General features: G+C 38.8%; 2 protein-coding genes and 1 long non-coding RNA gene across 4 annotated transcripts; 2 read left to right on the top strand and 1 right to left on the bottom strand.

Annotated features, from left to right (window-relative positions):
• The first annotated feature begins 4,750 nt into the window (after window positions 1-4,750).
• LOC114823102 (uncharacterized) lies at window positions 4,751-8,239 on the top strand. Of its 2 annotated transcripts, none has more exons than XM_029098453.2 (8): window positions 4,751-5,028; window positions 5,148-5,215; window positions 5,777-5,896; window positions 6,069-6,142; window positions 6,241-6,298; window positions 6,373-6,474; window positions 6,804-6,915; window positions 7,772-8,239. In XM_029098453.2, the coding sequence occupies exons 1-8, from the start codon at window positions 4,946-4,948 to the stop codon at window positions 7,902-7,904; spliced, it is 750 nt and encodes a 249-aa protein (XP_028954286.1). In that variant the 5' UTR covers window positions 4,751-4,945; the 3' UTR covers window positions 7,905-8,239. The 2 variants fall into 2 exon arrangements, with proteins under 2 accessions (XP_028954286.1, XP_028954287.1); XM_029098454.2 differs by having other exon boundaries at window positions 4,859-5,028; window positions 5,119-5,215.
• A 357-nt stretch (window positions 8,240-8,596) lies between these two features.
• Window positions 8,597-12,208, bottom strand: LOC114823101 (Holliday junction resolvase MOC1, chloroplastic). The gene is made up of 6 exons (XM_029098452.2): window positions 11,714-12,208; window positions 11,275-11,380; window positions 11,142-11,194; window positions 10,029-10,160; window positions 9,585-9,657; window positions 8,597-9,137 (listed from the first exon to the last, which is right to left on the bottom strand). Exons 1-6 carry the CDS (start codon window positions 12,083-12,085, stop codon window positions 9,058-9,060), a joined length of 816 nt encoding a protein of 271 aa, XP_028954285.1. The 5' UTR covers window positions 12,086-12,208; the 3' UTR covers window positions 8,597-9,057.
• Window positions 12,209-12,997: 789 nt separating this feature from the next.
• Window positions 12,998-13,992, top strand: LOC139189470 (uncharacterized). The gene is made up of 2 exons (XR_011573334.1): window positions 12,998-13,132; window positions 13,595-13,992. It is a non-coding gene; the product is annotated as an uncharacterized lncRNA (long non-coding RNA).
• The last annotated feature ends 286 nt before the right edge of the window (window positions 13,993-14,278 follow it).

Genomic DNA, 14,278 nt, shown 5'->3' with positions numbered 1-14,278 from the left:
GTCTGGTGCTCTTCTCCATGTAAACTCCGACGGATTTGTGAGTTCTAGAGCTCGGGCTCAGTTCCAATCCATTCCAGTAGAGAGAAGAGGAGATAGAGAGATAGAGAGATGGAGGGAGATCATGATCCAAACTCCCTGCAAGCTTGACTCAGCTCATAAATCCTAGCCCAAAACGTATTTAACTGCTCGCTGCTACCCGTTAAAACCAGCGAACAACTACCCTGCTATCACGACGTCATTTCCACAGCGTTATAGAGATTTCGGTCGTCTATTCGAAGGTAGGACCGCCACTGGGTTTTATTAAAAAAACTCTACCTTCCTACTGAAACACTGCTCGGTGAACTCAAACATCTCCCATGGCGTCCTCCGTGTCTACCTCCCACCGCGTCCTATCCTCTCTCTCCTCGCAGAATACCAACAGTCGGCTCTAGTTTTCGCATCTAGTTTCCCAATATCAGAGAAAACCATGATGATCGGGGTCCGCCGCCATGTCGTACTTGTCTACGGCACCGCCAGAATCTCCGGTGGTCATATTAACCCAGCTATGACTATTAGCCTTTTCCTGGCCCGCAAGGTCTCGCTCATTAGAGCCGTGGCTTACATGGTGGCCCAGTGCTTGGGAGCTATCGTCGGCGTTGGGCTGGTCAAGGCCTTGTAGAAGCGCAAGTACAACTTCGTCGGTGACACCGCCAACTCTGTGGCTAGTGGTTACAACAAGAGCACAGCTCGGGAAGCTGAGATCATCGGCATCTTCGTCCTTGTCTACACCGTATTCTCGGCCATCGACCCCAAAAGGAGCGCACATCAGTACCCTATATACTGCTTACTCACCACAAGTTATACAAACAGTGGTTTATTACCCTATGGTCCATCTGGAACCAGTAAAACCACGCCGTTTAGCTCAACTGTTGTTAAGGTTTGAAGGTTTTGGTCAAATCTTTGAGATTCAGATCTCGAAATATCCCTGCTTCTCAGATGTGCAGATCAGGTTTTTGCACGACGCTCGAACCGTTTCTGTAGGTGATGCCATCGGAAATGATAAATCTGGTTGGCTTTTTTCGACCACCTACATGGAAAAGCTATATGTGTTTGTTGTAAAGGAGATGGTTCTGATAAATGGACCCATTATTCTTGAAATGGGCATTCACAGGTCAGTTTGTGTTTGATCACACACTATGAGATTTCTGGCATAAGGCTGTATACAAGTGGGCAACCAGCAGCAGAAAGTACGTCCAGTCACTAGTTAACTTTCAGTGCATCAACAATCTTTATTATCAGTGCATCAACATTTTATAGACCACCAAAGAAGATGCCCACCAACAATGAAACTTTCATCATGAAAATGAATGCATGTTCCCTGCCTATTCTTTGAGAAAGCTACTAGAAGACCCAGGAGGAAGATAAGGGTTCCTTACTTTAAGTGATGTATTTTATTTTTCGTATATTTCGGAGATACTTGCTTCTCATATTTACAGATCCACTGACGGCGACATTGACATCATCATCGTCGGTGCGGATGACGCCACCACCATCTCACTCAGAAGACTACACTCCTTCCGTGACGTCACCCCGTCTACACCATCACTCATCTCCCATCACCTCATGACGTGGCAGATCCTCTTCAGGGCCAGAGATGATGACCCGTCATCATCCCCAGCCAACACTGCCGTCGTCTGTCTCAACCGCATGGAGGAGGATGTCGCCTAGCAAAGGCGTTAGATTATGTTGTGAGTCAAGCTGATAAGATTGTTGAAAGCCTCAGGAATTTGTCAGGTTATCTTGGTGCAGCTAAGCGGGTTAGTTTTGACGTCGATGACGGATTACAGCAACGGACCGGTTCACTGAAGTTACATGTGTTTTTTCGATCAACCTTTGAGACAACTCCCGAGTAGCACCTTCAAAATTCATTTGCATGTTACTTGTCCACATCAGTCCAGTCATGGGAGTTTTACATGAAAACTAAGTATGCATCCTTAATAAACATACACAAATCCGTTATGAATAAAATAGATAATTGAATTGCAATCACAACTTATCAAATCACAATTGGAAGGAATCAATTGATATTGCAAATATATTCATGGTATCGAATTCTCCTCTAGCCAAAAAAGGTTTAGTTCCTTATACTTGCAATTAAACAGAAACAATTGAAATTAAACATTGAAAACCAAAGTAGAATACACCTAGAATGCTCCAGCAATCCAAATTGAATGACTAGCACAACTCCAAGCAATCCTCCTTCCTTGCAAATATGCGGCACCAAGGTGTGAGTGGTGAATGGATGGTCTCTTGTGGTGGTGGATAGATATAGGTGAGTTATGGTGAAGGGTGGAGAGTTGTGTAAATGATGTGGTGTCTTTGGATGATGGCCCCCTTAAATTATGGTGAAGGGTGGATGTATTTATAGGCTAGGGAGAGGAGTGTATGGAGTTGTAATGAGTGGATGTAATGGGTGTAGTGGGTGAGTGTTGTGGTAATGAGTGGATGTAATGGGTGTAGTGGGTGGATGTTTGGTAATGAGTGGATGTAATGGGTGTAGTGGATGAGTGTTTGGTAATGAGTTGATGTAATGGATGTAGTGGATGAATGTTTGGTAATGAGTGGATGTAATGGGTGTAGTGGGTGGATGTTTGGTAATGAGTGGCTGTAATGGGTGTAGTGGGTGGATGTAATGGGTGTAGTGGATAAGTGTTTGGTAATGAGTGGATGTAATGGGTGTAGTGGATGAGTGTTTGGTAATGAGTAGTGTTTAGTAATGAGTGGATGTAATAGGTGTAGTGGGTGGATGTTTGGTAATGAGTGGATGTAATGGATGTAGTGGGTTGTGGTAATATGAGTGGATGTAGTGGTAGGTGAATGTGTGTGTTGGGTGAAATGAGTGTGCTAAAATGGTTATTTATAGGGAGAGGATGATGCACAAACTTCAAATTTCGTCCATTCCTTTTGCTCCAAGCATATGCCATCCATTTCATGCCTAAAAATGCTCCAAAATGCTCCAAAATGCACTTCTTTGCCACATTAACCCTTTAGACCTACAAACACACGAAAATAGCTTAAAATACTAAAATAACTACGAACTAACAACATAAATGCCAAGAAACAAGCTAACTAAGTCACATAAATATGCTTCTATCAGTAGTCAATTCGGATTTTAAATGAGGATTTTGAAATCATGTTGTAGTCAAATTAGGATTTAAGAGGATTTTAAAAATACATTCAAATTCAGGGGTAGCCGATTAAGATTTAAAATATGTCCACACATGTCTAGGTGTAGTCAAAACACCAAAGATTTGGTAGGATTTTAATGATAATGGATTTTATTGGATTTGAAGGTGATGATATAAATACCAAATGCCTTTAACAATCCAACCTTCAACCCTATGATTTCATTTCAAGACCAAAAATTTCTCTCTTCTCTTAGAAGAGGAACAATCTTCCTCTATTTTTTGCCCTACCTGAGATCTAGTGATTCAATATATATTTTTAACATATTGCTGCAATCAGTTTTCTTCTCCCATGTTCTCCTCGCACGAAACCAACTTTCAATGGAAAATCGCCTCAAATCGCCAAAAATCATCATAATCTCCATTACCCTAAACCCACACAACTTGCACAAATTCAGTGAGTTCGGCGCTGGGCCGAGCTTTGTTCCCAACAGCTATACTTTCTCGTTTTGGGGTGGACTCTGTGTTGCATGTATAGAATTTGTTGATTCATATGTATTGTTGTTGTGGGGAAGTGGAACTTGCTGGAAATTATTGTTGTTGTGGGGAAGTGGAGCTTGCTGAAAATTAATGAAATGTGGTTTCTAATGTTATGCTTGGTGGTAGACCTGGCATTTTGGACCCGACCCGTTAACCCGACCCGACCCGACCCGACCCAACCCATTAATATTAGTATTTAGGTGGATGCTTAACGGGTCGGATCGCTAACGAGTCAACCCGTTAACAACTCGTTAAATAACGGGTCACTTTGGGTCAACCTGTTAGACCTGTTAACACCCTTTAGTTGATGATGTTTTAGTAATTTTAATAAAGTCTTAACAGCAAAATATAAACTCTATGAAAATAATAATAATAATAATTGTTAACAGGTGTAAACGGGTGAAACGGGTGACCCGTTAACTTAACGGGTCGAGTTAAACCCGACCCAAACTCAATAAACCCGACCCGTTTACAGGTCTACTTGGTGGGTACTAGAAGGGCAGGAAGCCAGAGTGTGCATTGAAGTTTAGGAATGGTCGACATGGGATTGAAAGGGAATGAAACTACCATGGTGAATATGCTTGCGGCTTGTGGTTAGTCTACTAGACAGAATGAAGGAAGGTTTGACAGAGGAGACTCATAACTGAACACACATTGGAAAATTGGAGTTGTTTGAGTCACATGCGCATGATTTCATCATAAATGATCCGACGGCTCCACGTGTGATTTTCATTTTTTTTCAAAATCCTAAGAAATCCATACAAATCCACAAAAATCATAATATAAATCTATATAAATCTTTTAAAATCTATATAAAATTATAAAGTCTATTAAAATCTTTTGAAATTTATCACTAAAAAAAATATATTAAAATCCTCGAAATCCAAATTGACCAGTAATTCCGGTTTATTGAACGAGTGATAGGACTTGGAACCTCTCCTGAGCCCAAGGAGAGGAAAGGACTTGGGCATCCAACGGCTATAAAAATGATCATTTTAAAATTATAATAATTATAACTGTTGAATTTTCATCCAATGGCCCAAAACCTTTGGTTAGGAGGATCCTCACCTTGGGCTCAGGAGAGGATCCAGGTCCCGAGTGATATACCCAATTGTGTCGTCGCTAGCGACAGTACAATAGCACAAAACTCATAGAGAAGCAGAAGCCGGCGCCTACAGACACTAGACTCGTCGTGGAAGAAGCAGGAAACGAGTTTCACATTCCTACAGCGGATATTTAAGATGGAAGGAGGTGGAGGAGGAGGAGGAGGAGGAGGAGAAGACGACATAGTTTGCTTGGACGAATCTTTCTTCATCGATGACAAGTAAGATTAAGGACGCTGTCCCTTTCATTTTTTCTGGGTTTTCTTCTTTTGCTGTTGCTGTTGCTCTTCTTCTGTATAATTTCCGTTCAGAAATCCCAGTGGTGAATGAAATGGTGCAGTTACCAGCTGACCACCTTCATATTTGGATCTCAAGTTATCGAGCTTCTTTGCCTCCACTCTGCTTCTAGTAAGTTTTATTGGCTCCTCTCTCTAAGTGACTCGACAATTTTAAGGTTAAAACTCAAGTTTTTCCTAAAACCAGGAAATTTGTCTTAAAAGAAATCAGGAAATTTCCGAAAACAAAATGTTTTTGAGAGAAAGTACGAAAATCGAATACACGTGCACAACAGTGGCCTTCGATAAAAACCTTGCCGGGATTTCAAAAGGAAAAAGGGCGTCCGGCACCAACATTAAATAGAGTTACTATCCTCTACTAATAAATCATCGATTACAACAGGAGGTTCCTCAAACCATGGAACTTGTTGAAGCAAATTTAGTTATATAAACTTACAATATGAACGAGTTATGTAACTAGTTTACTCTTACATTATAATTCTTGCTTCAGTCCCTTTGCTTTATAAAGTATAAGTAATGATCTTTTTGAATGTATTGGATTTTGAATAACATGGGTAAGTGCCTAATCTGAATGAAGCCATTACTTTAAATTTTGTTTTCAAGTCGACAACGGGGTCACATAGGTTCCTTTGTACATAATGCATTGTTGTAGTTCTAACTATTCTTGGAACAGCCGATTTTGATCTGACAGGGCAATTGGTATGGCCTGGAGCAATGCTGTTGAACGATTACCTTTCAAACAATGCGGTGCTTCTGCAAGGATGCACTGTTTTGGAATTAGGCTCTGGGGTCGGTATGTAGTTTTCAACAATTTCCTTCCTCTCCCTTTGGAATTAGGCTCTTGACTCCATCATTGCATAAGATAGTTGGTATACTAAATATTTATATGTATATGTATATGTATCTGCACGTAAGCGTGCGCGATATCTGTCTTGGTTCTGTAGCTTCCGTTTTACAATTTACAGGTATTACTGGAATACTGTGCAGCAGGTTCTGCAGCAAAGTTGTATTAACAGACCATAATGATGAAGTTCTCAAGGCAAGGTCATGGTATTAAAATTTAAGGCTATGGCATTTGATGAATCATCTCTAGTCTGCTAGTTTTCTTATTTGACTATTTTATGTTTTTCGTCGCAGATCCTGAAGAAAAATATAGATCTGCATGCATCTTCCGAGAAGTCTAACTTTTGTTCTGGTGAGACAATAATCTCAAAACATATGATGCGTAGTGTACTTGGTTGATAATTCGTTTTGGTTATGTGTATGCAGAATTAGTCGCTGAGAAACTCGAATGGGGAAATTCGGAGCAGATCTGCCACATTTTGCAGACGTATACAAATGGATTTGATTTGATTCTTGGAGCTGACATATATATCCACAATTGTTAATTTTTATCATAGTTAAGCAGCATGACTACATTATTCGCTACATAACTGAGTCAGTGCACCTGCATTTAGAGTCCTTTGGATTACACTGTACATTGATAGAAACCAGTTTAATGCGTTCTTTATTTTCATCTATCGAAAATTGAAAATCATGTTTTTGTACCTTCTGTTTCCACCTTTTATTAAATTGTGATTTTGTTATCTGCTCAATATTTCTTTTGTAGGAAATAAGTAGACATACATTTCATCCTACAATAAAGTTCCTCATCCAGCATATTTTAGAAAAGAAAAAGAATAACCCTTGACAATGCATACGCTTTCAACAATCGAGCATTGGTTTGCTTTTCAACACTGTGGAAAAACTTCTTCAAGCTAGAAGGGATGGGCAATGCAAATTCATACTAGCCTATGTATCCCGAACGAAGACGTAAGCAGCAATTTGTTATTAGTTTGCTTTTTGCTTCACATTTTCTGAAAAGGTCTTTATTGAATGAAATACCAGAGAGTTATATAAGTGCTGCTGTAGTTGGTATTATCATTCATATTCAAAATCTACTCATGTAGATGCCATTATGCATTCATAACTAAAGATTCCTAGGTATTTTATTCTGAAAATTTGTTTGTTAATTTAGGACTGAAAGTTTAAGTCAAATAATATCACTGCTAATTTTAAATTGCCAAAATTTTCAATGGAAACATCATTGTATTCAGTAATGCTGTATGTGTTGAGGAAGTGAGGAGGTGGTGGATCGTCTATTGCTGTGCTGTCTGGTTTAGTGTTTTGCCTAAGTCAGTTGTGGCTCTTGCTGATTGTTCATGCTCTCGAGCATAAATGAAAAAACCTAATAACAAAGCATTTTCTTTGGTATATATACAGAGTTTGAACATTTTTCTTTCATCACTTTTCCGGGCGGTTCTTTTCCGCGATTTCAGAAATTGAGGATCCATTTGAAAGACAGTGCAGATAGAAATTGGGGTTTAGGGTTCTTTTGATCATAATCCCTTTAAAAGATGACTGATTTGCTTTCGGTGCTTATGTCCTATACTGGTTAGAGTGGGAGTAAAAGCTACAGATCTCCACCATATCATCGATGTTTTCTATCTTGCACCAGTTGTTACTCTTTAACAAAATCACCTAGAATTAATATGCTTTGGTGTGGTTCAAGATCATATCATGTGAGGAAGTTTCATCACTGCTGATATCATGACTTTCAATGTGCTTAGAGTTCTATTGTTTATAATTCCCTTCCCTCTCTTATGCAATTGCATTTTTCTGTGCGCAGTATGGATTCGTTGGTCATTAGCGAAGCTTCACGGTGTGGGATGCAGATAAATGAAGTAGTTGGGACTCGTTCTGTTGTTGGAAATCTTGAAGGAGTCATCTTTGAGGTGACCCTTAAAAAACAGCATGAGTAACTACAACGTTCACATTTTATGGGTGACAAATCACGAGAGCTTCACGTGTATTTTCTTCCTTTTCATGTTCAACCAGAAATGGATAATTCATTCTGTATTTTGCCTCGAGAGAAGCTTGCCTATGTTTGGATTATACATTTTCAGTTTCCTTGTAAAGTTTTCGTTTCAAATATATTCTGCCAATGGGGTCGGATGGAAGTAATCTCGTTCGTTGGATGATGATATGTTTCCAAGTATGCTTTGCTTCATTGCTTGTAAGGACAGGTCTAATGTTTGGGGAAATTGCCTGGCTTTGCTAGCAAGAGGAATCTAATGCAAAATATGTTTTATGTTTAGAGCTTATTAGTGTGTGAATATCATTATCTTGTGTCGTAAGATGATTGTCTCGATCCTCTCCTTGGTTCCCGAACGGTTTTCTGTTTGAAAGGCTTCCCCGGGAATCGCTTTAAGCATATTATGGTCCAGTGATCTATTCTTCAATTCTGGCTTGCACCGGTAAACCTCTCCTATTAGACTGGCCAGGCTAACCAAGCGATTTGGTTGTTTCTTTAGCCCAACGGGGCTGTGCGCAGTGTGGCCGAAAACCAAAAATCCCTTGTGAATGCCTCCACAGGCCTCCAATTTTACAATCTATTCAGCCCTGCCACTTCTACACAAAAGAAGCTACGCCTTTGACGGTGTGACGCCAATAATTGTTGCTACAAGCCCCTTGCAAATTAGTACGGTTAGAATAATAGCAATGTTACATTACAGTCTATTGATGAAGGTGAATCAAGTCTCATGAGGATCAACAACTAATAGTAGTACACAATAATGTTCTAGACCCAGCTCAGCTGAACTATTACAGGCTTCTATATTAAAATCGGAGCATAGAACTGATGACTCGCGATTAAAGTGCCGTTGATCAACATAATGTTCTTAATCTTTTCATCCCAATCAAGCCTCCGACCAAAGTATAAACCACAAAAGCCCTGCCAGAATTAGTTCCCGAAAACCTTTGTTAGCCATGAAGCCAATAATCCAACTGTCTTTGCAATTATCTGAATCTTAGAAAATCTTCCAAGCTGCTGCATGCTGCACACATCATTCCTCTCTTTTGTTTATAACAAATGGAGATGAAGTGTGATGCTCGGAGAAGGGCAATCTGCAGGATTTAAGGTATCTCTGGATTGGATGATAAGTCTGACTTTATCCCTTTTCCGTATGCGGCAATGAGTAGTGCATCAGCCCTCCCTAAAATATCAGGAAAATTCACAACATTGAACATCATTTACCATCCTTTCAAAAGAGAAGAGTAAAGAACATTGCAGTAAATCGAACACTAAAATACTTTTTTCTTTTGATCACAGAATTAGATCATATAAGATTCATGTAGATTAAAAGGATCATACACTCGAATAGACTTTGAATATGTTTTTGCAAGGATTAGCACAGGCGTTTATACCACAGAGCACAAGACAGGTGATATGAGCAAACTTGTCTTCTACATTACAGCAGCGCAAAGCTAAAGGGACCCTTTGAAAAATGCAGTACAACATTCCTGTATTCCTCGATTAAGTAAAAGTAGACTGGGAGCTTCGCATTTATTTCTTTAGTTCCATCTGTCTTTCTCAATCTAGAGAATTTTTTTTTATCACAAATAATAGAAACAATATATACATCTTATATATACATACATACCGTGATCTTTTTTCCTTTCCAACATGGAACTCAATGATGGAAATAATGCAGACGCAACCCTCCGGCTATCATCCTATCAAGTCAAAACTTAGAATTAATATACCATATTTGTTTTTCTTTACAACATAGAACTCAACAATGAAATTGATGAAATCGCAACTGTCTGGATATCATCCTATCATGTCAATACTTAGCATTTGCAAATTTCAATGGAAAAGTTCTCGCACAGGACATATTCTAAAAAATTAAATTAAGCAATGTCAAATACAAAAAAGTTGTCCTAGTTTTTATTTTTTATTTTTTATTTTTTTTGTACTTTATACATTGGAAGGAATCAAACCATTGGCTAGCCTATTGTTTTTATTCAACTAGATTTGTGATAAATTCTGAACTTAAACTGCTGTAAATAGCCTGTGAACACGTAAATAGTTGGGACCAACCAACCTTTGTATACATGCTTCCGCTGATTTCAAATTTGTTCTTCCACGAAATAGATGACACTGGAATAACTGAAAACCCCATGGCAACTAAGATCCCAATCCATAGTCCATACCCGAAACCTCCACTCCACCATCCCTTCATCCAGGAAAAAACTATCAGCAAGAACCAAAAGAATTCAAACAGATTTCTGTTTTCTTGTCCCTTTTCATTTGGAAGGCAATCAGTCAAGCAAAATGGAAATGATCACAGTAGTCTAGGACATTCAAGAAAGAACTTTAAGAAAAAGCAATAATGGATAAGAGAATTGGTGAAATTTAAGTTCTTACAACTAAAATAATTGACCGAAAAGCCTAATGATAAATATCAGAAAAACTGGAAAATATGGCAAAATATTCACTTACAGAATCTACTGGAACTGAAAATCAGTTTGTAAAATTTGATGGAAATTTCCTTTAGCATAATCTCACATTTCCTAGGAATATGTAGTAGTAGTTTTGCAAGGATAAGTTGTACCCATCGGTTTAAGTCCCTCCCTCCCTCTGTTGGCCCTACACATGCAAGATGGGATTGCACATGAGGAAGGGCGGTTAACTTGATATGCATTGTTGGTCCATTCCCTGAAGACTTGAGATTTCAAAGTCAATGGTTATCTAACACGGTAGCAGAGCCGGTGTTAAAGACTAACTAGCCTGCTAGTAATCTCTTATGCTGAAATCAAAGATAAGTGCTTTAATGGCTCTGATTCTTTCCAAGTTTTTGTAATACTGGGGATGACAATGATGCAATCATACAGGACGTCAGGATAACTGGTAAGGAATCGGTAGCAGCCTTGAGATCAAAAGAAAATCATTTTTTCTTTCCTATAAGGTACTCCAACAGTTGGGTCTGGTTATAAGTACCAGCCATTTTTAACCTTGCCAAAACCGTCATGGCCCAATCATGTATAGGCCGTACCGAGGCCTGATACAAGGGTGAGTCAATAGGGAATAACCTTTTCTATCAATGAATTCCCGAGCAATTCTCATATGCACAATTTACAAAAGAAAACAAAAACAACAAAGGAACCAGATGTAAAACAATACCAAGGAATACTCTACTCAGAGATAACACACTAACCTGCTTTCCATCTTGTGGAAAGGGGGTCGACTGCTCTACATATGCAACCGTGCCTGAGACATGAAAATGCAATTGAGTATGCCAAAAGGATTGGAGGATAGAGGAAAATAATGAAAGGAATAGGAGAGCATACCAGGGGGAGCATCGAAACTGCCGAGCAACTGAACAATAGACTTTGCATCTAAACGCCTCCGAACTCTTTTACCCACCAGAACTTTTAAATGTGGAGAGTCATATACCTGAGAAATCGAAAAACAAAAAGAGATTGGATAAATTGACAGGGCCAACAAGCAGAGCAGGATTAGCAAGTGAAAATCCATGGCATTGTAACAAGATTTATCAAACTCATGAAAAAATCTCTCAATGTACAAAATAATTTATGTTAAACTGCCAAGAATTTATCCTCGAATCGAAACAAACCGAAACAGAAACAGTTGATACGCAGAATGAGAAACAATAATAACATTAAACTGAATAACTAACTAACAAACTAACTGCTCTTAAAAATTAAGATATTATGAAATCAAAGAGTAGTAGTTGAAGCAGGAGGGCAGTTAAGTTAGTTAGTTAACCTGAGCAGAAGAAGAAGCAGGGTCATCATCCCCTTTCAAGAGGGCAAAAGCACCAGAAACATCCGGGTCGACCCCAATGACCCAACTGGAATCCGAATTGGTACTGGTCGAATCCAAGGTGTCTGGGTTCTGAGGAAAAGGGCAAGAGAGAGAGGCCAACCAGTTGTGTTTGAGCTGAGCAGCGTCGGAGACCTTGGCGGCGGCAGCCCTATCGCCAACCCCTACGGATTTTGTTGAAGCGGAAGCGGAGGAGAAGGGTGTCGTCGAGTGAGAGTAAAGAGAAAAACACCATTTGAGGTTGAATTTGGAAGGGAATGAGAGATAAGGTCTTATCATGAGTTGGTGATGAAGTTGGAGGTTGACAGCTTCCATCAAATTCTAATTTCAAATTTCAAATTCTTACACAATCCACACCACATCACCAATTGGTCCAATTCATTCAAATCATCCTATCAGGTAGAGCTCGGTGTTCTTGCTGTTTTCATGACATATTTAATGGGGTGTGATATCCACACACCCTATTTTACTTCTCACACACCTTTTTAATTTTCGGCCGTCGGATCGGATGAATTGAAGAAGATCAACGGACAGAAATTATCAAGAGGTGTATAAGAAGTAAAATTGGGTGTGTGGATAGCACACCCCATATTTAATATTCTAATGGTTCTCTCTTGTAACACCAGTTAAATTGAACGATACTTGATCCGAACTCAACCCATTTATATTAATGAGTAATATAACTTAATCTGTTAAAGAAAATATATTTTACTTCAATAAATAATCAAATGAAAAATGTAATACTAAATTAGTATCTGTTTGAATATGAGTATGATTGTAAGATACCTCTCGCAAATTCCCTAGGGGATAGTGATTTCTTTTTTTTTGGGGGGCGGGGGGAAATACCCCAAAATTGGACAATTTCTTAGCCTTGGGACAAAAATAAGACATTTCAAATATGCACACGCCATGTGCACGCGATGCACAACAAATGGACAAAAAATATGATTTTTCCTACACCTTAAAATGATCTAATTGCCCTTGTATTTAAATAGGTTAATTTGTCAAACCAAGTCAGCATTTCTTCCTCCTTTTTCGAAAATCTGTGGCGCCCAACCCTTAGCTCCAAGAACCTTAACCGCAAACGGCGCGACCCTGTTCCACCCCATTTCTAACTGAAGCAACCTTTTCCACCCCATTTCCTGCCAACGCAACCCTTTTGTACCACAATTTCCAACCGACGAAACCTTTTCCATCCACTCTATTATATATTTAGGAGGTGTTGTGCTGTGCATTTGCACATCCTTTCGAAATATTTGAAAAAGTTGTTTCCACCCCAGCATTTGCACATCCTTTCCAATAGAATTCAATGGCAAAATCCAAAAAGAGATACACTTTGAAATGAAATTTAATTATTTGAACGTAGGTTTTGTAAAATTGGGAATTTTGGGTTTTGGGTGCGAATTAGTGTTTTGTATAGTTAATTTGTTTGATGTTAATTTCTATTGTGCATGTGGTTTAGAGGTTGGTGAAAATTAATTGATTGAAACATGTTCATCAATTCATACATACTGCGTGCATAGTCCTTGCATGTCTATATAGGGCACGCTTAAATTTTGTTCATGATTCGTTGAATTTGTGCACTATATGTATATTCTGTGCATATCCTTTTGATATTACTGGAATTTGATTGAATTATGTTCATGAATTGGTAGATACTATGTGCATATATTGTGCATATCCTGTGCACGCGTTGATGTTCGCCATACTTGTAGTTGGTTGATGAACTGGTTTAATTTGGGCAGACAATATGCATATGATGTGCAAATCCTATATGCATGCTTATCTTATTTAATTGATTTGCTTATGTTCTAAATATTGCAGGTCCAAAGTCAAATCTACATCTGACGGAACTCGTGTGTTCGTCAGATGAGGTGTTTCTTGCAACCATCTCTTGTCTGTCATATGCCTCATGGTGTCTGGGTAATATTAGAGGCCGATTTACAAAGGATCAGTGTTTCAGCCGTTTGGTTGATGTGGATCACATTGATTGGTTCGAGCAGCTCACCCACTACGCTATCCTTAGAGCTATTAAGGATAAAGTGAGTGATGATTCCGTCTCCTTCCTTTTTGGCATATCGAGACTTTCGGTTGTCACAAATTCTGTTTGGTGACGGTGTTGGAAGTATGCCCATAAAGCCACACATTTGATGTAATAACTTTTGGAATACTTATTGTGTTAAACTATTATATGTTTAATGAAGGGCAAATCTTATTGTTAATCACTATTATTGTATTATGTGTTTAAGCAATAAGGGAATCCAAGGAATGTATTTAATCAAAGAGAGAAGTGATATAAATAAGTTAGATTAACGAGACATTTCTCTTGTGTTCATTCCTAAAACGTTCCTAGTCATATGATTGCCAATTGGGCATTGACAATCCGCTAAGGTTAGTATGTGTTATGTTAACTCAAGCATGAGTATGACTAGTCTCAAGTCATTTAGTGTTGGACACTAAGACAACACACATAGGTGCTCGAAAGGTAATTGAGTACACTGAACCATG

This window comes from Malus domestica, chromosome 11 (genome assembly GCF_042453785.1).
Source record: "Malus domestica chromosome 11, GDT2T_hap1".
In the NCBI taxonomy this organism is placed as follows: Eukaryota; Viridiplantae; Streptophyta; class Magnoliopsida; order Rosales; family Rosaceae; genus Malus; species Malus domestica.
Note: the sequence above shows the minus strand (reverse complement) of the source record. Positions and strands in the feature narration are given on the sequence as shown.

Coding starts and splice junctions, on each gene's coding strand:
- LOC114823102 (XM_029098453.2), top strand. CDS start 4,946: ATGGAAGGAGGTGGAGGAGGAGGAGGAGGAGGAGGAGAAGACGACATA. Junction 6,299..6,372: donor GAAGTCTAACTTTTGTTCTG/GTGAGACAATAA, acceptor ATGTGTATGCAG/AATTAGTCGCTGAGAAACTC. Junction 6,475..6,803: donor GATTCTTGGAGCTGACATAT/ATATCCACAATT, acceptor GACAATGCATAC/GCTTTCAACAATCGAGCATT.
- LOC114823101 (XM_029098452.2), bottom strand. CDS start 12,085: ATGGAAGCTGTCAACCTCCAACTTCATCACCAACTCATGATAAGACCT. Junction 11,381..11,713: donor CTGCTTCTTCTTCTGCTCAG/GTTAACTAACTA, acceptor TCGATTTCTCAG/GTATATGACTCTCCACATTT. Junction 9,138..9,584: donor GGAAAGGAAAAAAGATCACG/GTATGTATGTAT, acceptor CTGATATTTTAG/GGAGGGCTGATGCACTACTC.